The sequence below is a fragment of the Camellia sinensis genome, chromosome 1, assembly GCF_055761805.1.
Source record: "Camellia sinensis isolate YWXY chromosome 1, ASM5576180v1, whole genome shotgun sequence".
Lineage (NCBI taxonomy): Eukaryota > Viridiplantae > Streptophyta > Magnoliopsida > Ericales > Theaceae > Camellia > Camellia sinensis.
In genome coordinates, this window is record NC_138961.1 from 221,355,256 (window position 1) to 221,376,510 (window position 21,255).

General features: G+C 33.1%; 2 protein-coding genes across 4 annotated transcripts; one reads left to right on the plus strand and one right to left on the minus strand.

Annotated features, from left to right (window-relative positions):
• Positions 1 to 1,195: 1,195 nt before the first annotated feature.
• LOC114259685 (uncharacterized) lies at positions 1,196 to 3,720 on the plus strand. The gene is made up of 5 exons (XM_028199708.2): positions 1,196 to 1,591; positions 1,663 to 1,928; positions 2,021 to 2,114; positions 2,229 to 2,340; positions 3,239 to 3,720. Exons 1-5 carry the CDS (start codon positions 1,456 to 1,458, stop codon positions 3,429 to 3,431), a joined length of 801 nt encoding a protein of 266 aa, XP_028055509.1. The 5' UTR covers positions 1,196 to 1,455; the 3' UTR covers positions 3,432 to 3,720.
• A 2,546-nt stretch (positions 3,721 to 6,266) lies between these two features.
• On the minus strand, positions 6,267 to 13,729 carry LOC114259686 (uncharacterized). Of its 3 annotated transcripts, XR_014344844.1 has the most exons (10): positions 13,317 to 13,716; positions 13,051 to 13,223; positions 12,225 to 12,342; positions 8,193 to 8,254; positions 8,044 to 8,095; positions 7,811 to 7,916; positions 7,474 to 7,572; positions 7,247 to 7,364; positions 6,442 to 7,152; positions 6,267 to 6,311 (listed from the first exon to the last, which is right to left on the minus strand). XR_014344844.1 is itself a non-coding variant. In XM_028199709.2 (9 exons), the coding sequence occupies exons 1-9, from the start codon at positions 13,454 to 13,456 to the stop codon at positions 6,554 to 6,556; spliced, it is 1,467 nt and encodes a 488-aa protein (XP_028055510.2). In that variant the 5' UTR covers positions 13,457 to 13,729; the 3' UTR covers positions 6,267 to 6,553. The 3 variants fall into 3 exon arrangements, 2 of the variants coding, with proteins under 2 accessions (XP_028055510.2, XP_028055511.2); XM_028199709.2 differs by having other exon boundaries at positions 6,267 to 7,152; positions 13,317 to 13,729; XM_028199710.2 differs by having other exon boundaries at positions 6,267 to 7,152; positions 13,051 to 13,199; positions 13,317 to 13,695.
• Positions 13,730 to 21,255: the final 7,526 nt, after the last annotated feature.

Sequence of the window (21,255 nt, forward strand, 5' to 3'; positions counted from 1 at the left end):
ACAGTGATTTGGTAAAATCTGTGTCTTGATTTCAGTTTGATGTCTTGTTTGCTGAATTCTCATTTTGGTATGACTTTGGTGCAACCGTTGGAGCGTGAAAAAGTGAGTTTTTCATCAAAATTTAAATCTGATGCTGGGTTTGGTTCACCGTTGGAGATGGTCTTATTATTAATTAAAAATATCACATTATCAGTATTAGTATTATACTAAATTTTAATTTGATGATTAGGGGAGAGAATAATCAAGAAGTAATCATTAAAAACACTATTTTTTTAACTTTTAAATAATTAATTTTTTTTCTAAATTATTTAAGTTATTTTTACCAAACTCTCAAATTAAAGTAAATTGAGTAAATTACACTTCATCTCTTTTTTGACCACTTTCTTACTTTGGCTTTTCAATTTTTTTTTTCACTTTGGTCCTTTATTTTTCAAGTTTTTTCAAATTTACTCATAAAATTATCTTCTGTTCAAAAATTAGACAAAAAATACCATAATAACTATCACATAATATAAAAAAATATTATTATATTAAAATTTAAGTTTAAGTTAGAGATGTGAGTTATATATAATAAAATATTTGTATGACACGCAACTGTCAATATATCATTTTTTGTCTAATTTTTAATAAAAATTAATTTTAGAAATAAATTGAAAAAAACTTAAAAGATAAAGTGCCAAAATGAAAAGGAAAAAAAAAATGTGAAAAAGTGACCAAATTTAACAAAGGACAGTGTAATTTACCCAAATAAATTATAATCTGGTTGTGCTACACGCATGAATTAGTAAAATAGTTAGTGTATCAACATAATTATGACATAGTCATTTTAAAATTATGATTTGATCCATTATACAAATTATAAAGATTCAAAATCACTAAAATTATCTCATATCATCCGTTAATATATTAATTAATACAAAATTAGAAAAATGATAGACACTCAAAAATTTTATCAAATTTCTTATAGAACCCATACCATATAAGTCTTACGTGAAAATTACATCCATATAAAATATGAGCAATAATAGAGATATCTTTTTGAAGGACCCGACAATCCTCATAGTGATCTACACCATTTATGATATGGACTCCACATGAGTGGGCCTCACACATCAATGTGGATCCCTATGAGGATTGTAAGGGTGACGTCTCACTCATTTTCCATAAATCATTAATAAAAAATAAAATTTCTATCATTACTCATTATAATCACATCCTACAAAACAGCCCCAATTGAAGAGAGGCTTTAGACACGTCTCTGATTGCCTCTAGCTTGGGAGGCATCAACTTCAACTTTGGACAGCGACGGAACAGAAACATAGCCCCCCGCAGTTCCGTCCACCTCCAAGCTTTAAAGTTTTCTCTACATTCTCTCTCTCTCTCTCTCTCTCTCTTGCTCTCTCTTTCTCTCACTGAACTCAAAATTCTCTCCCTTTGATTGCCGACTCCAAAAAGATGCGCAGCATGGCCAGCTCCGTTTCCCCCAGAGGCATCGCCGCCATTGTCGGCGTCGGGCCCGCCCTCGGCCGCTCCATCGCTCGCAAGTTCGCTCACGAAGGCTACACCGTCGCCATCCTCGCCCGCGACCTCGGTAACCCCTCTCTCCTTCTCTCTCTCTCTCGTTCTTTCTCTCCATTAATTCAATTCGTACTGAACTCACAGGGAGATTATCGAGATTTGCCGAGGAAATAGCCAGAGAAGAGAAAGGGCAAGTGTTCGCAATCAGAATCGATTGTTCCGACTCTCGAAGCGTGAGAGAGGCATTCGAAGGAGTGCTATCCCTAGGGTTCGTGGAAGTGCTTGTCTACAATGCGTACCAGCCAGTCTGGCACAACAACCACCCAACCAACTTCACCGACATTCGCGTCGACGCCTTCGAGAAATCCATCGCCGTCTCCTCCGTCGGCGCCTTCCACTGCGCCCAGCAGGTGCTTTTTTTGTTTTCCCATTTCGCTCTCTCTTGAATTCCAAAAACAAAGTCTAATTTGGGAACTTGAATTCAAATGTTTGGCGTGGAAAGGTACTTCCGGGCATGGTCGATAGGGGAAGAGGGACAATACTCTTCACAGGCTGTTCGGCTTCTCTCAATGGCATTGCTGGTTATTCCGAATTATGTAATTTAAATTTCACTTTATTCGTTTACAATCATACACGTTTTGATAGATAGAGTCAAATAATGCTAAATAGTTTTATTATTAATTCTGATTCTACGTTGGGAGGGATAACAGGTTGCGGTAAGTTTGCGTTGAGAGCTTTGTCACAATGCCTGGCGACAGAGTTTCAACCTCTGGGTGTACACGTAGCGCATGTTATCATCCATGGCATCGTCGCCTCACCCAGGTTTTTTTTTTTAATCTCTAGATTACATGATAATATATTATTTAATATTTTCAATAATTATCATTCAACAAAAAAATCAATGTTAATTATTTATATAAGAAGTGATATAAAATAGTAATATATACCAGTTATATTTATTTATTTAAATAAGTGTACTTTTTGATTTTTTATGAAATATGGGTTGAATTTGAGTTGGGTTTGAAATGATGAATTAGAGAGGTGATGTAACTTAAATAAGATGATGTGACTTAAATAGAATAGTAACTTTTTGACTTTTTAATTTTTTTGAATCTTGCCGAACCAGCCCTTAGTGTTCCAGTATGCAGCTGACAACTCATAAGATTCCTTAAGATCCAGAATCTCACTTTTCTTTCTATCTTTCTTTTATATATATATATATATATATATAGATATAAACATGTTAAATTAATAAATTGATAGCACTATATGACACAATCACCTATAGTATAGTATAGTATAGTGTGTGCCTGGCAGCGGCAGCGGATGCATCCCTCAATCAATCTCAATTACTTCTTAGAGACACTAAAATAGTTTCTCATGCGACATCATTTTTAAAATATGATAAGTTATATATATACACATATCATTTATTGTGTTCATTTCCGATATATCAAAAAAAATAAATATATCATTCATTGTGTGAACATAGATGAGCGATGAGATAAAATAATAAAATATATATTCTAAATTTTTAAAATTTAGGGTGATTAGCATTTTCCATAAACAAAATTAAAGGTCACCACATATCCTGTCATTATCTGCTAAGAGACTAATAATATTGAAGAACAATTTGTGCAACCCAAGAAATGATTAGCTAATAAATTTGATCTATGGTGTGGGGAATGAGGGATTGATATCTACCCTGGAGTTGTTCCAGGGCACCATCAACATCGCGACAACAGCTGTTGGTTAGGGAACAACAACAGCAGCAGCAACAAAGTGTAGGAGGAGAGGAGGGGTGTATGGACCCAGATTCGCTGGCTCAGACCTATTGGCAATTGCACACTCAGGACCGAACTGCTTGGACCCAAGAGATTGACCTTCGCCCTTGCAACTCCAGATTTATCTAGAATCCCCTATTGCTACTTCAATCAACTTTTAAGTTTGTTTTACTTGTACATAAATCAATTACAGAATTAAACACAACACAAGCATAGGACCTATAAAAAGGTATGATTCACCTTACGTGAGATAATTGTGTCCAATTCTATAATTGATTTATTGTGCTCCTAGACATAGTTATAATATTTGAGTGATGAGGATTTGGGAGATTTCTTTAGAAGAAAGCAAATGAATGTAATGTTATTAATGTTGGAATTTGTTGTTAGTAGTTGATTCCTATTGCAGGCTTATGGTTTACATTTTTAGCAATATTATGTGTTTAGAAGGAAAAAATAATAATTTGAAACATGATTTAAAATGTGTACTTTATATTTGTAAAATTTTAAATATTTTTCTGCATATTTTATTTTAAATATTTAAATTGTGAGATTAGAGATGAGAAGCAATCTGACTTGGGTTGAGTATGTTATGATCTTTTTTTTCTTTTCGAGGGAGGGATACAATTAAGAAGGGCCCACGGAGGGGAAGTGTGGGGGCAAGGGTTGCATGGATAGTAAAAGGGTTTCGTGTCCCAATTGAGGACACACAAGCCTGGTCGTCTTTATATACTGTTTTTCCACTTCAAAATTAAGGGATAATATAATGTCATATAAATATAAAAATAAAAAATTAATTATTTATATAATTAAATTTTAAAAATTACAACTTTGTTACAGATATAGTTCATAATAATTGTAATAAAAATTCAGACAAATCACAGAAGAAACATAAGGATTAGTCTCTGTGTTTATTTATTTATTTATTTATTTTGGGTAGTGTTTTATTAGTTTTTCTATTTTTTTTGTTGCCGTAAATATCATCTAATATTTTATTAATTTATTGAATCAATAAATTAATGAGACATTTAATTATTTATTAGATAGATATTTAGTTATTTATTTACATCTATGAGATATTTAATTATTTATTTAGTAAAAAATTTAATGCTTATAATATTTTTCAAAAAAAAATTGAAGACAATTTTAAGCAGTGAGGAAATAGCGCTACACGTGTCAGCTGAGTCATGGCGTTTGATGGTGAATAAATGCCGACATTGGTGGGGTCCATAAAGTTTGGTGTGAGCTATGAAATGAGATGACTGATGATTAGTTTTGTTGTGTTTTCAAACTTTGAATGCGAGAGACAAATTTTAGCCAAGTTTGATATACACAAAATAATTTATTTATTTATTTATTTTTATTATATTATCTTTTTATTTTTTTACACATCTTTTTATAAAAAAATAAAATATACTTATTTAAGTCATCTTAAACAATCCCTTAGAGTGTAGTTATAAAGAAGGGAGGATAATGACCCCGTTTGGTGTAACTGTTAAAATAACTTATAGATTATAGCTTAACAGATTATAGATTATGACTTTAATTAGAAGTTGTTAATCTGTTTGGTGTAGCTGTTGGATTATAGATTTAAGTTGCTGAGTAGTGTTTGTTAAATAAGCTGTGAAATAACTTTTTCAATTAATTTTTATTTTTTGTTTGTCTACATTTCTCATAAATAATAATAATAATAATCTATAGTCCATTTGAGTCTTTTTCTATTTTTAAAAAAATAAAAAATAAAAAAATTTAAGAGTATAACCATAAATTAACATGTCCACAGCAGAAGCTGATAATCAGAAGCAAGGGGTGAGCAGCTTCTCAGAATCAACTTTTTTGAGTTAAAATAAGCTGTTAGAATCAGTAGCTGTTTGAAATAAGTTTAACCAAACAGTCCAAAATAACTTTTTCAAAGCTAAAAGGCATAAGTTAGCTATGAAAAGCTGAAACAAACACCCCCAATAATCACTCAGTTTGGTTTTAATTTTGAAAATTTATTTTTCAAAAAGTTAAATATTTTTTATTTTTATTAATTTTTTTTAATATTTCAAATAATTTTTTTAATTTTTAGACACACTAAACACAAATACACTTAAAATATATAATATTTACAATTTTTTTTTTATAAAAAAAAATCACTACATACCAAATATATATATATATATATATATATATAAATATAAAAATTCAGTACATTTTTCATATTTTTATATATTTATTAATTTTTTAAAATATATTTTTACAAATATTTACTATTTAGACACATCTAAATAAGGTATATTTAAAAAAGTAGAAAAATTAATTAAAATTTTAAAAACATTCGCTAAAAATAAAAAAATACGAAAAATAAAAAACTAGATTTCTAAAAAATTGAATTTAGAAAATTAAAACCAAACACACTAAGGCACCGTTTGGGAAGGTGGGTTGAAGGCTTTTTTGGCTATTTTAGCCACAAAAAACAAAATAGGCTATTTTAGCCATAACAAACAAAACATCACATCCAACCCATAATCATTACATTCTTCTCTCACAAAAAAATTCAAAAAAGCCAAAAAGCCAAAAAGCCCTTCCCAAACCAAGCTTTTAAGCCCAAGCTAAAATAGCCAAAAAAGCCAAAAAGCCAAAAAGCCAACCCACTTCCCAAACGGAGGCTAAATGATTTTCTAAAATTTTAGTATTATATATGCATTTAGAAATCAAACAGAGTTTAAACACTATTTAACTATTGGATGGGTGACTAGCATACTGGACCAACAAAAGATCACTGCTGTGTGGGGTTAGAGGAAGGACTCATCTGGAAAGACAAAAAAAATAATGACAAATCAATTTTGTTCTTGACTTGTACAGGTAAAATCTCATTTTTTACCGGCAATTTCAGTTCCAAGAATGAAAAAAAAAATTAAAAATTTGTTTTCTGTTGTGGTTTTTAAGAAAAAGTCACAAAACCACTTTTCAGACGACTCCATCTTCAGCAAAGCGGCCTCTCCCATATATATAATACACAATTTGTAGCTGGAAATATATCCAAAACAGTTAATATAATTGTAGTTCCCAATTGCTGTTGGTATACCATGTAACTCCCTGTGCGCGCCCGCGCGCGCATGCGCGCGCACGCGTGTGTGTGTGAGAGAGAGAGAGGTACCTAGCAAAGATTTGAATGTTAAAAACCAATTCCATTGGTACACTGAGCATTTCCCCGTCCAAGTGCTGCATTTTTAACTGGTATTAACAACGAAGCTCTCTGACTACCCATTCTACAAAGCTCCACCTCTGTCCGTATGCCACCTTCCCCATGGAAAATGGTTTTGACAGTCCACAAATGTTCTCAAATCTGAAGATCGGTTCAAATTCCTGGACTCAAAAGCATGGTTTGGATGTGGATATGCACGGTGAGGGTAAGAGCCTCTATACAAACCTTGATGTTGTGTTACAGGCATACCAGATGGATCCAAATAAGGCCTGAAATTAGGAAACCTCATAGTAGATGAAGTAGAGCCCGTCTCATAACTAGGTATGTGTAAAGGTGCACTCCACTGGAGGTGGTGGCGCAACTGCATTTGAGATTGGTGAAAATTTTGGGGATAACAAACGAATGACTGTCTCGTTTGGTCTTCATCTTTATTAGCATGAGTAGGGTTTTGATACTTCACGGAAGTTTTAGGAGCTCTTGAGTTCAGATTTTTCTTCAAGTTTGCTCTTCCAGCTGGAGGGGCCTTTCGACGATGATTATTGGATTTTGTATGTTTTTCTGGAGCCTTGCCACGTCCAACACTATGCTTCCCTTTCTGCGGTTCAGTTTTCTTTCCCGTTTGGGATGGTCTTGATTGATGAAATTGTTTCTGTCGCTTAACACCTAATTGTCATAGAAACTGAAGTTAGTCGCAGCAACCTAAACAACAAAAACACAAATAAAATCCTCACTCTTCTCTCCTGCCCTCTCTCCATACCCCTATTTTTAGAGCATGCCTTTTGTGTCTTCTTCATTGATCTCACAAGTCTTGCAGCTGCACCTCGTTGGTGTTTCTCAGCTAGGACTTTCTGTCTCTCCCTTTCATTCTTCCAAGGCTAACAAAAAAAAAGAAGAAGAAAAGGATAGGGACAGAAAACCATGCAAGTAAGAATCATTAAAGGACAGAATATTAAAGAATTGTTGTTCCAATAAGTAATAACTCACCTGTCTGAAAGTCTTCAACTTGTAGAGGTTACGGCCCTTAACAAGTAAAGGAAAAAGTGGAGGCAATTTCTTAATCCCCTTGCTCCATAGTACTTCAATCTTGAAAATCACAAAGTAATAAATGGACAAGTTACTGGAAATCTAAAGCACATAAAAGCCACAAGAAAGCATCAAGAGGTAAGGGAGAGCAATAACGAGTCATGCTGATATCCTGGGTGTGATACATAACAAACGTGCCCTGGCCAGAATATGTACCACATTGCGGAACATGAATTCTAGCCCCTAATCAGCTCAAATATCACCCCAAAAATATATTCCTTAACCTGTCCCAACTTACTGTAAATGTATGCTGTTGTTTGGCAGCACCATAGCTTTCCTTAACAACTCTCCCAGCAATAGTTCTCTTTCCAAGAAAACTTCCGCTCCTTGTCATTTTATCAAACCTGTTTGGATATAAACCTGTTCGAAATTAGCTCCTTCATTTACCGAGCAAATATGTTTTACAAACTAGGGTGGAAATCAAGAGATTCATATACAGAAGGAAAACAAGAGCTGAAACCAGTGAGTTACTTCTTGTATACTTTCTGTGTAAACAAAACAACATCTCCTTTGCAGACATCACCTGAAAGGAGAATCAAAGAAGCTTTAAATTTTCAAAACCACCTCGAAGTGAACAAAAATAGTGCACTCAAAAGAAATGCAAGTAAATAAACCTTTACCAGTACAATTGATGGCAAAGGATGATCTAGGATAGAGTGATTCAGCATTTCCATCTTTTATCCTGAGGGGTAAAAATCATACGATAAGGATACTCTTATGCAAAAATAGTATAAAGCTACAAAAGATATTTATACCCTTGTAGAAATCACTTATCTTTTCATTATAACATGTTAACAGTGAAGAGCTTAGTTTCAACAATTAAAACTCATACTGCTTGACTAAAGTAGAGAGCACAATTGATTAGGCTTGAAAGAGTACAAACCTGTAACAATTCAAGACTTCAAATATGGTTTTGTTAATTAAATATTTATTATATGACTTGGGTTATTGTCACACATGGATATAAAAAGAACAGGAGACAGTAGACCTTGAGGTAATTTGAACAACAGACATACAAAGTGTGGTAACTTCAAATTTAGGCTTCAGAGGCTGCTTAGAAAAAAAATGATGTGTGAGACTGCAAGTATCATAGATGCTGGAGCAAATGTCGAGAGTGGAAAAGTTGAACTGAGAGGTAAAAACAACACACAAGAGGCCCAAAAATATATATATAAGGGAAAAGGAGCACCAATGGAAACAACCAGGACCTGAATGAGGAAAAATAGTACTAATTTCGTAGTATGCGAGTTCAACAAAAAATTCATAGTATGGGACTATATTAGATGTGCATGAGGAGGAGTCAAACAAGTGTAAAAAGAACACAACATAAGCATCAAAGATAGAAGCCAAAATAAATCATCAAGGCATGAATGATTTCAAACTTTCTTAAGTTAGAATAATTTAATAATAATACAAATAAGTGATCTAAGGAAAAGCAAACTTCTAATAACACAAGATGTGCACTTGTAGAAAATGACAATATTATTTGAGAAAAAAGACATTTAATAAAAAACAACTCAACTGAACTAACCCTTTTCTCAACTACATGGAGTCAAATCATGTTTTGCCATTTCACTCTGCAGAGGGTCAGAAATTAAACCCCAAATTAAGTATGGACCTAAGCGCTGGGGTCTCTCCTTTAAGGCGACCAGGAATGACTGAAGGAGCATGGGCTAAAGCCCAAGGGAAGTGAGCCAACAGTGGGCCGAAGCAGGTTTGACCCGCCAAGGGTCCAAATGGACTCCACGAAGGAAAATGCCTAAGTCAAGTTGCAGCGGTAACACATGCAGCGGGAAAGTTGCTGAGGCTCTTTGCCTCAGCACTACCATTCCTAATATCTTTGGTTCTGCCGCCATTCGAAGTTGCTGAGGGAAAGAAAAAGCCCATGCAACTAAGTTGCAGAGGCAGTACTTACAACGCCCAAGTTACAGAGGCATTCCGTCGGTGCCGCCATCTCGAATATTGTTGGTCCTGCCGTCTGAACTCGTCGCGGGAAATGGTTACCGCAGCAACTACGACAGCAGCAACTAAGTTGCCGAGGGAATATCTTGCCAAGGTGATAGCAGTCTTTGAGAGGTTTCTCTCTGTAAGTAGAGGCTAATGCTTGATGCTGATAGCAGGCCCCATGGCATTACTAACCTAGGGTTGATAGCAGGCTCCAAAATTCATTTAACTTAGCGCTGATGGCAGGCCCCAAGACTTATTGATTGGAGCTGATAGCAGGCCCAGAGATACCAGTTTACCTCGGCGATCCGGCAAAGATGAGAGCAGGGTAGCCCGAGCATAAGGGACTCCTTTTCTATTACCCAGGTCATGGACCTGCCTTAGTTGCACAGGCAGGATTAAGGAAGCCCCCATGGGCTTGGTACTAAGGTACAACATGGCTGATAGCAGGCTTGGCTGTGAGTTTGTGATTAGGTGGCTAAGAGTGAAGGTTTCACTAAGGTGAACACAAATATAGCCGATAGTAGGCAATGGAGTCCTGAGAATACATGTACTGGCCAAATAGAACTGAGAAGGGAAGTGCAGCGGCAAGGTTCATTGCTGCAAGTGCACTTGCTGAGGTTCAGGCTGAGAAGGCAAGTACAAAGGCAAACACTCCCACTGCAACTGCACTTGCTGAGGCTCAAAAGGGAGTTGCAACGCCAAACACTTCTGTTGCAATTACACTTGCTGAGGCTCATAAAGGTAGTTGCAGAGGAAAATAGATAGTATACAGTACATGCAGAGGGACATGTGGCACCTTCATCCTAGTGGCTCAAGGCAGAATATTCCATATGATCCTCTGGAACACATGTCTTCTCTCTATTTGGCCACTTGGTGTCCTCTTGGCATCAAGGAAAAGCCTATAAATAGGACCCATTCCCCAAGGTTCAAAGGGAGAAATTTTGGAGATTTTTTGGGAGATGTTGCCCATTTTGGCACTACCATACATTTTTTCTTGAGCCACTTGCTTCACTCTCACCAGCTACACACTCTCCAACTCCCAGATAGTTGCTGCTACTCATTCTCCAGCCACTTCCACCATTGTTGGATCATTAACATAGTTTTGCCTCTCTAATCACCTTCCTAACCTTGAACCCCCCTACACACTCTATCAAGGGTTTATAAATTCTGTTATCACCTTCTTGACTAGGGCACACTTCTCCATTGTATCCCTCATTTTATCTTCAATAGTTGTTACCTCTACCATCTCACAAATTTGTTTGCTCCCAACCCTAAAGCATGGTTGGTCTTATAACCGTCTTGTTAAATTTTCATTTTAATCTCATGAGAATCTGTCAATTACGGAAGACACCTGAAGCATCCTCCACTTAGTCCATCCAGTTTTAATTCTTTACATAAAGTTAATAGCAAGCAAAATATGTTCATTTTTGGGCCTTCAATACTAACCACCCTCACATTTATCAGCTTTAACAAAAGTTGCATTCCATAAATTTAGTTCTAGTCTTACTTATTTTAAACACTCTTGATCTTCTTGATGACAAAACTTCTCGTCAAAGCTCTAGCTTAGCATTTACACCTACTTTTGTTTCACATACTAAAACATTATTATCAAATATTATACACCATGGTACCTCATCTTGTACATGTCTAATCAACCATAACTTATGCAAAAAGATAAGAGTTTAATGCAAATCATGATACAAACATCCAATAATTGGAAAACCAGTAGGTTCTCCTTTGGCTATACTCACCACAATCATAACTCCATCATATATGCCTTTTATCATTTTTGATATATCTATTTGTGATGTCTCTCTAGAACTACCAAATCTCTAGGGACCCTATCATAGAGTTTCTCAAAGATCAATAAATCATATAAAGATCTTTCTTCTTCTTTTCTATACCTTTTCATTAGATAAATTGTTTTCATTATTGACCTCCCATGCAATTATCTGATACTGTTGTTTTAAGTCTTAATCTATGCTCAATCACTTTCTCTCACAGCTTTATAGAATGACTCAAAAGCTTAATACCAATTAGAATCTCCCTTCCCTTGTTTTTATATATAGGTACTAAATTACTTTTTATCCACTCATAACCATTTTTCTAGCTATTATAATTTTACTAAATAGTTCCGTTAACCAAGATACACCTACATTTCTAGGCACTTTCACCGCAATAGATCTGGTCCTAAAGCTCACACTGTTTCATCTTCTTCAATACATTTTTCATTTCGAACTCCCTAACTCTGCATATATATATATATATAATCCTTCTATTACCGCTTTCTTCCAAAACTAGGTTCCCTAAATGATTTTCATTCAATGACTTTTCAAAAAAAATTTCTACCTCTGTTTGATTTCCTTGTTTTCTAAAACAAAAGACAGATATATGCAGTTCCCAGTATCCCTTTTAGTGTCCATCTAAGTAGTTTGCCCCAAAATTCTAAAAAATTATTAGAGTGCATGGCAGAGCTGGCTGTTGGCCATTTTCCATCGTAGTTGGAGTAATCCTTCCAAAACTATTACTTCTTCACCAAATCTAAATTGAAAGTTAAAAGAAAGAATTCATAAAACCTCAACACTGAAGGTTTTAACCATCAGAGAAGTAACATATTTATACAAATTCAGTAACAAAAAAAATAAAAAATCCAATGGGGCTAAGTGGACGGTGCAAGCAATTTTCTGTGACACACAGCAACTGACCTCCAGCGCTCCATAATTCTCTGTATACATTCTACCTTGGTCCCTGTTATTCTTAGTCCATGTTGCCGTAAATAAGATTTGCAATCCTTTAGCTTTAGTTCTTGCAAATCACCCTTTTCTGCGGAATACAAGAAACATCTTGAGCTACAACAAGGGCAACTCATTCAATATACATATATAGATATGACATGATAATACTGTGACATGTTAGTGTTGCAAACTAGTAAGCTTTTGAAAAGATTTAAGATTCATCAACTACCCCCACCCAAACATCCAAAAAAAAGAAAAAAACAGATGGCGAGAGAACTCAAGAAAGAACCTCATATTGTGTTTCACAAATACACACACAAAGGTGAAAAATGATGCTTATGAAAAGTTTGCTGTATTTGAATGCTGGATTAGCATTAGCTTTTTCCATGCATCCTATGACTCCATGCTCATTTGCTTCAAAACCAAACAAGAAAGTTAGGTGGTGTTTGGTTCATTGGAATAGGAGTGGAATGGAATAGTCATTCCATCAAAATATCCATTCCCAAATGGAATCCTTATTCACCACCGTTATAAAAGAATGATCATTCCGTAGACTTCCATCTCATTCCAATCCAATGAACCAAATAGAGCATTAGGGAAAAAATAAGAGCAAAATAGAATCGTTTCCGAGACAATAATCAGCTCTATATGAGATTTTCCACCAAAACGCCTAAAATAACTTTATTTTCAGAGACAATCAGTAGATTGCGTAACTCAGTTCGCTATGAATGAAATAATTGGATAAATTAATTAAACGATTAAAATGAATTAATGAAGAATCAAAGAAAAACCTAACCTCGGAGGAGGCAGATGACGTTGTTGCAGAGAGACTCATCGTTGTCGAGATTGGAAGATTCTTCATCCTCCTCCTCCTCCTCCTCCTCCTCCTCCTCCTCATCATCATCATCGGATTCATCCCTCTTGGCATCACTCCACTCACTACCACTTTTTTCATCATCATCATCACCGCTTCGATAAAATACATATCATACAAAAGTATATAAACACGAATCACGATATAGGTTATGAAAAAATGCAAAATTGAATCTACGAGAGAAGTACCTTGATGTTGAAGCGCTGGTCTCCTCAATCTCGTCATCGTCATCGTATTCTTCTGACTCCGATTCTTCTTCTTCTTCTTCGTCTCCAGAAGAAGAAGAGATTGGAATATAAGTGCGTTTGTTACCTCTCCTCTCAGCCATGTCGAGAGAGAAAAGAGTAACAGATCTCTCTCTCTCTCTCTCTCTCTCTCTATATATATATATATATATATAATGCTAGAAGCACATTATTGCCTATATGGTATGTGCTTTTTGGTTAGTCTCAGACTCGGTGAAAGTAGTGTGGTGGAGGACAACAGTACGGTCCCCGATCTACGAGATCACTTCTTCTGTTCTGTGTCTTCTTCCCATTCCCACCCTCGGGAATTCTACAGACTGTCATTAGTAGTCAAGAATAATTTATTATGTAATTTCTTTTTTTTTTTTGGGTTCAATTAATGTATTAATATTAGGGGCAAATTACATATACCTCCCTCGAGGTTTAACTAAATTATAGATATTCTTGAAGTTTTGAAAATTATAGATACCTTTAGAGGTTTATATTTTTATGACAAATTGCCTACTGAGGTTTATATTTTTATAACAATTTATCCCTAATTTGTTATGCAAATAATACTTTCAGGGGTATTTGTAATTTCTCAAACCTCATGGAGTATCTGTAATTTTACTAAACCTCAAGGAATATATGTAATTTGCCCTAATATTAGTTATGATATTATTATTGACTCCACTTATTATACAAATTATCAATACAAAAAACATCTTAAATTGTGTCATACCATCAATTGGTGCACGTACACTAATTGATACATATAGCATTATTTTTTTTTTACTTTTTTTTAATAAATAATGCTATATATATTAATTTGTGTACTAATTAATATGCCAATTGATAATATGATATTATTTGAAAATTTTTTGATACTTATAATTTATATAATAAATGGAGTCAATAATAATATCATAACTAATATTAATATATTAATTAATATACAGGAGTAATTAATATATATAACAACACTATTTTTAATCGCCTTTGTAATTTCTACGCCCTCTATTAATCAAGGGAAAATCGGTCTAAGGTCCCTATCCAACTTTTAGTAATGGATTAGGTTCACAATCTGTTCTTCTGTAGTCTAAGGTCCCTCACCCCATCCCCTCTCCATCCACGTTGTCCTGAGCTTGATCATCGCTGGCTCCAAATCCCCAACCCTTGACCAGTTGCTCTCCTTCCTGCACTCAGCTCCTCCGCTAGGGACACATCAATCGACTCTGCGATTTGAGCTACGTGCTCTTAGTGCTACTCTATCAACTGTAACATGCGATCGTATGCCTTTGCCACTCATTCTCTTACTTCGTTGTCGATGATTGCAACGGTCTTGCTGCTGCACGACTTCGTCATCTCAAATGTGCCCTCTCTTTGAGGAAATGAGAGAAAACCTACTTTATCGCTAAAACCATAAATCGCCACTTGAGCATAGGTCATCTTGGTCACCTTCTCCAAGTCGTTTTGGGCTCCTGTTGAAATCTTTCCCAACAAAACCTAATTCCAAAGAAAAATCAGATTCATGAGAATTGAAAGATCCAAAATCAGATTCATCTAGAATGTTGTTCGGATGGATCAGCAGCTGGAGGTAATAGAGTATATAAGTGACAGATCAGAGAAGAACCAAGCCACTAAAATTTCTCTGGATTGATCCAGAAAAATTTCAAAATTTCTCTGGAGAGGTAATGTTGATATAGCTAGTTATCTGAGTGTTGTGGTGTGTGTGTGTGTGTCATGTATGTGTGTGACTGTGTGCATGGGTTGTGTATGTGCATGGGTTGAAGCTGTGTGTGTGCGGTGTGAAGCTCAAAAAATGAAGCTGTCGTGGTTGACATTTGAAGGTTGAGAGAATGCAGCTGTCCAAGGATACTTAGGTTCAGCTTGAGAAGATCAAGTAAGCTAAGTGGTCGGATTTGAATGGTGACAAAAAATAGAATTTTTTGGCTAATGTTTTTTGGCTAATGTTTGATTGGTCTTCACAGAATGTTTTTGTAAATGAAAGGAACCAACCTGGTGAATTCTCAAACCAGAGAAATTCTCAATTATTATTTTTAATAAACCAGAGAAATTCTCAATTGATATTTCAATAACAAACCAGAAAAATTCTCAGATTTTTTTCAGAATTTCTCTGGTTCTGGTAAGTTGCCATTGTTATCTCTTCTAATGTTGCTTACATATTACAATGTGGAATTTTTCCAGTTGAATTCAGTTGAACATTGTTCAACAGAGAAACACTTTCGATTGAAAAATTCAACTGGAAAAAAACGAAGAATAGATTTGGGTAAGTTGCAGAAATTTTTCCAGATATTACAAACCAGAGAAATTCTCAATTGTTATTTTTAATAAAACAGAGAAATTCTCAATTGTTATTTTTAATAAACTAGAGAAATTCTCAATTGATATTTCAATAACAAACTAGAGAAATTCTCAGATTTTTTCAGAATTTCTCTAGTTCTGGTAAGTTGCCATTGTTATTCCTTATAATGTTGCTTACATATTACAATGTGGAATTTTTCCAGTTGAATTCAGTTGAACATTGTTCAACAGAGAAACACTTTCGATTGAAAAATTCAACTGGAAAGAAGCGAAGAACAGATTTGGGTAAGTTGCAGAAATTTTTCCAAATATTACAAACCAGAGAAATTCTCAATTGTTATTTTTAATAAACCAGAGAAATTCTCAATTGTTATTTTTAATAAACCAAAGAAATTCTCAATTGATATTTCAATAACAAACCAGAGAACTACTAAGATTTTTTCAGAATTTTTCTGGTTCTGGTAAGTTGCCATTGTTATCCCATTCTAATGTTGCTTACATATTACAATGTGGAATTTTTCCAGTTGAATTCAGTTGAACAATATTGCTTACCTAATGAATCACAATGATTTGGATGTAAATGAGAAGAAAAGTAGAGAAACTCATCTAGAGAAATTTGGTCCAGAGAAATTTCTCTGGGCCAGAATTTCTCTGACCAATTTTCTTTGCACTGAAATTTCTCTAGACTGAAATTTTTCTGGACCAAATTTCTCTGGACTGAAATTTCTTTGGATCAAGGTTGAGGGACCTTAGACATTATGAAAATATTTGGTGTCCTTTATGCTATAAAATCATAATACCAGGGACCTTAAAAAAAAAACCCCATTAATCAACATATGGGGTCTTATGGAAAACGAATAAAAAGTCAATTTTTAATTTTTTATCCATTTTAAATTATATCATCTCTTACATTTTTTATTTATAAAAAAATAAAATGAACTAAAAAAATTAAAAATGAACTTTTTGGCTTCGTTTGGGAAACCAAAAGCCAATTTTTTTTTGGCTATTTTAGCCACAAAAAACAAAATAGGCTTTTTAGTCAAATAAGAAAAAACATCACATTCAATCCATAATCATTACATTCTTTCTCTTACAAAAAATTCAAAAAAATCAAAAAGTCAAAAAATTTTCTCAAACCAAATTTTTAAACCCTAGACCAAAATAATCAAAAAAAATCAAAAAACTAAAAATACAACTCACTTCCCAAACGAATCCTATCAACTTCTCAAAACAACACATAAATTGGTCATTCTTATTCCTTTCATCAATCATGGCATGTGGCGGTATATCTCTTATTTTCATTTTTTTTCCTGACAAACCATAACTTTATAAATAATATATTCTGATTTTAAATTATATTATATAAAAACAAAATAATAAATTTGTTTAACCAGTTATCCAAAGTAAATAATTAATCGGAGGTTTGGGAAAACCACCAGATTTTCGTATTTTAAAATTTTTTATCATTATATCTCAACTAACAGTTGACTCATATAATGTATGTGTTAATTTTTTTAAAAAAATATTTAATGATACAATGTGGATTATAAATTAACAATTTTAATTTTAATTTAAAATCAAAGTATAATTTTAATTATTTATTTTAATAATATTAATTCTATCATTCTATAAAATTGTTACTTAAATACTTATATATATATATATATATTAATTTTAGTTGAATTATTTGTGTATTTTGATAATTTTAGTTCTATTATGTTCTAAAAGTGTAATTATCATAAAATAATTTTATATGATATATATTAAATTATAAAATAGTAAAATAAATATTCATTTTGATATTAAAAGTAATAGTAGTTAAATTAGAAGAAAAATTAGTAACAGAAAATTAAAAGTAATTCTAACTATTTAATTTTCTTTTATATTTATTTGAAAAATAAAAATATGTAGAAATAAAAATTATATAAAATTTATTTTAAAAAATTAAATATAAATATGTTATAGTTAGATTATCATATAATAACTTTACGGAAAATTGGTCTAAGATCCCTGCCCAACTCTTGGTAGGAGGAGAAGTTCACAATAATATTTTTTGATGCCTAAGGTTTCTTAATCTTATTTTACGTTGAAAAATACATAATTTACCCTTCTTTATAACATACGTTTGTTTGGATTTTGGCAAATTGAATATTCTATTGCTGTTTTATAGAAGATTTCATGGGGATGGACTTCAAGGTGGAGATTTCGTAGGAATTTTGCAAGTGTTGCAGTGGACTTGACTATGGAGATTGCTATGATCATGTAGGTGTTACAGTGGTATTGATCGTGTAGATTTTTCAGTGGTGTTGAATCATGTATGTTTTAGATGGAGATTCCATATGGATTTGAATTGTATGTAAGGATTCTGATTTCATATTAGTTTTTCGAGTATATGTTGCATTAGGTTTTTGTTTTCAGTTTTGATCAATTTAAAAGGGAGACTAGCTCAGTGAAGTTATTTATGATTTTTAAAGTTGATTTTTCATTCTCTATTATTGATCAATTTTAGAGAGAGGCCAGTGTGATAGAGTTGATTTTGATTTTGATTTTTGGAGTTCATTTTTCATTCTTTGTTTTTTGATCAATTTCAAAGAGAGTTGACAGTAGAGTTGATTTTGATTTTTAGAGTTTATTTTCCGTGCTCTATTTTTCATCAGCATACTTATCAATGATAAGTTTTGTTCTCTATTTTTTCAAACCAGAAAAATTTCTTTAAACCAGAGATAAGTGTAAATTTCTTATCATTTTTTATTGTCTAAGTTTTGTTCTCTATTTTTTCTGCACTTTTGTTGGTATAGTCCAGAGAAAATTGTAAATTTGCAATTATAATCTAACGAAAATCACAAAGAAAATTATAAGTTCATATAGACATATTATTATAAGTTTCTAATGTAGATAGAATCACAGAGAAAATTGTAAGTTTGTAGTTCAATGAAAATCACAAAGAAAATAGTAAGTTTGTAGTCCAGTGAAAATTATAGAGAAAATTGTATTTGTCATGGACATGTTATTATAAGTTTGTTATTTTTTATTTTTATTTTTCTCAATTGAATGTTTTGTGAGCATAACAGATCTTCTCTATGAGCTTCTATGAGTTTGTGTGAAATAGTTAACATTTTTGTCAATTTGATGTTAATGTGTTTTTGTTTTTGTGATCTTGAAACTGAATATAAGTTCTTAAATTTCTCTGGACTTTTATTTGTAGTTCAAAGAAAATTATAAGTTTGTTATTATGATTCAGAGAAAATCATAATTTTATTTGGACCTGTGATTATAAGTTTGTTATTTTTTATTTTTAATGTCCTCTAGACTAGATATATGGATTGGAGATTTAATTGAATGTTTTATTTCTGAGTAAAAGTTATTTTTTGTGTTTTTTCTTTTAGTTTAGATGGACAGTGTAGTGTTTTTTTTTTTTTTTTTTTTTTTTTTTTTTTTTTTGTATCTTGGTGGTATATATAAGTTTGTAAATTTCTTTGAATTTTGATTTGAGTGCAATACTACACAATTACATAGAGAAAATTGTAAGCTTGTAGTCTAGTGAAAATCACAGAAAAGCTTATAATTTCACAACAGATCTTCTGTGTGATTTTTGTCTATGATTGTGTTTAATAGTTTGGATTAAATTTCTCTGTGATTCTCTTTGGATTCATTAAGCTTTCTGTGATTTTGTTTTTGTTATCTTGAAGGTGAATATAAGTTTGTAAATGTCTCTGGACTTTTATTTGAGTTCAGAGAAAATTATAAATATTAGAAATTTCTCTGGACTTTTATGTTGTTCTTGTGAAGTGTTTTTATTGAACAAGTTATTTTTCTTGTTTTTTCTTTCAGTTTAGATGGACAGTGCAGTGTTGTTGCTGTGCAAATATGAGAATGGTACTATTGCCATTAATATTTCATGCGAATTGAATTTTGAGTAATTGGTTGGCATTTTGTATAAAACATGTGAGAATTTGAAACCTGAGATGATGTGTATTTTGTATTCTACTGTGGGCCATCCGAATTGTATGGTTCGAAATAATATTGATTTTCTGAATATGTTGAGGGTTGTTTGTGCACGTGGTGTTGATATAGTTGATATTTCAGTTATTAGGTGTAATACTTCTAATCAAGATGATGAAGTGGGGTCTAATTGGGTAGATGTTGTGCATGGTGAATATGATAGACTCCTGGATATTGAAAAAGAATTCACTCTCTAAATTTTGTTCTCACCAAGAAAATGTGTTTTTGTCAATTGGTTGGCGAAATAATATTACGAGTGTAGGACAAAAGTTTGAGGGTAGTGTGGTTGAGTTATGTACTGTTTTATGCAAATATGCTATTGAGGTTGATTTTCAGTTTACGTATGTTAAAAATGACAACCTAAGGGTTACGGTAGAATGTGCATATAAGGAATCAAAAAGATGTATATAGCGTGTACATACTTGAATTGAAAAAACAAATGAGTTCTTTTACATAAGAACTTTGAACAATAAACATACATGTGGTGTGGCGGTTCGTACTAGTAAACATGCTAGGATGACTTCCGGCTTAGTTTCTGGGCTGATACTTGAAGAGGTAAGTGCAAAACTTTTAACTCGTCCAGTGGATATTGTCAAAGAAATGAAAGACAAGTATGAGGTCTCAATCAGTTATAACTGTGGTTAGTTGGGAGTTGAAAAAGGGAAATGTAGTACATATGGGGATTCTTATTTGTCATTCGATCAATTACAATGGTATTTTGATGAGGCATTGAAGAACAATCTAGGTAGTCGTTTTGAGTTAGATTTTGAAGATAACAAGCAATTCAAAAGAGTGTTTGATGACTTTTCATGCATGCATTGCTGGTTTCAAATATTGTTGGTCATTGTTGTTTCTTGATGGAACATTTTTGAAAGGGCGATACAAAGAAGTTATGTTTACTGCGACGGGGAAAGATGGGAATAAAGATAATTGTAAATATATCTAATTTTCTCTAAGTATGTAAATTTTATATACATGTGGGAATTGAGTGAATTTTCTATTTTGATGGTTATGTTTTGTGATTTTTCTCTGACACTTTGAATTTTCTCTGGAGATGGCCACTGTGCGAATTTTCTCTGGATTTTGATCAGTGTGTGAATTTTCTTTGAATGTTGTTATTGAGTGAATTTTATCTGTAGTTGGTCACTAAGTGAATTTTCTCTGGATATTAGTGGTGTCAAATTTCTCTAGTTGTTTATTGTTCTAATTTTCTCTACATGTGCATATCTAATATGTTTGTTCCCATTTGTTTTGTAGGTTTTTTTCTATAGCTTTTGCCGTTGTTGATGTTGATATTAGGGTGATAAGTTTCATATCAGATCGACATTGTGGTATTGTGGAAGGAATTGCTAGGTTTTTCCCTAATTGCTATCATGGATTTTGTTTTGAACATCTAAAGAGAAATTTGAAGGATACGTTATCATGTGGAAACACAAATTTGGTTAGGAAGACAATTGTGACCAAGTTTTCAGAATGTGCATATGCGCCAACAAAGGCATAATTCCATTTCAAGTTAAATGAATTAAAAAGTGAGGGATGATACATTGTGAGTGTTTTCTTGAGAAGTTTACCAAAT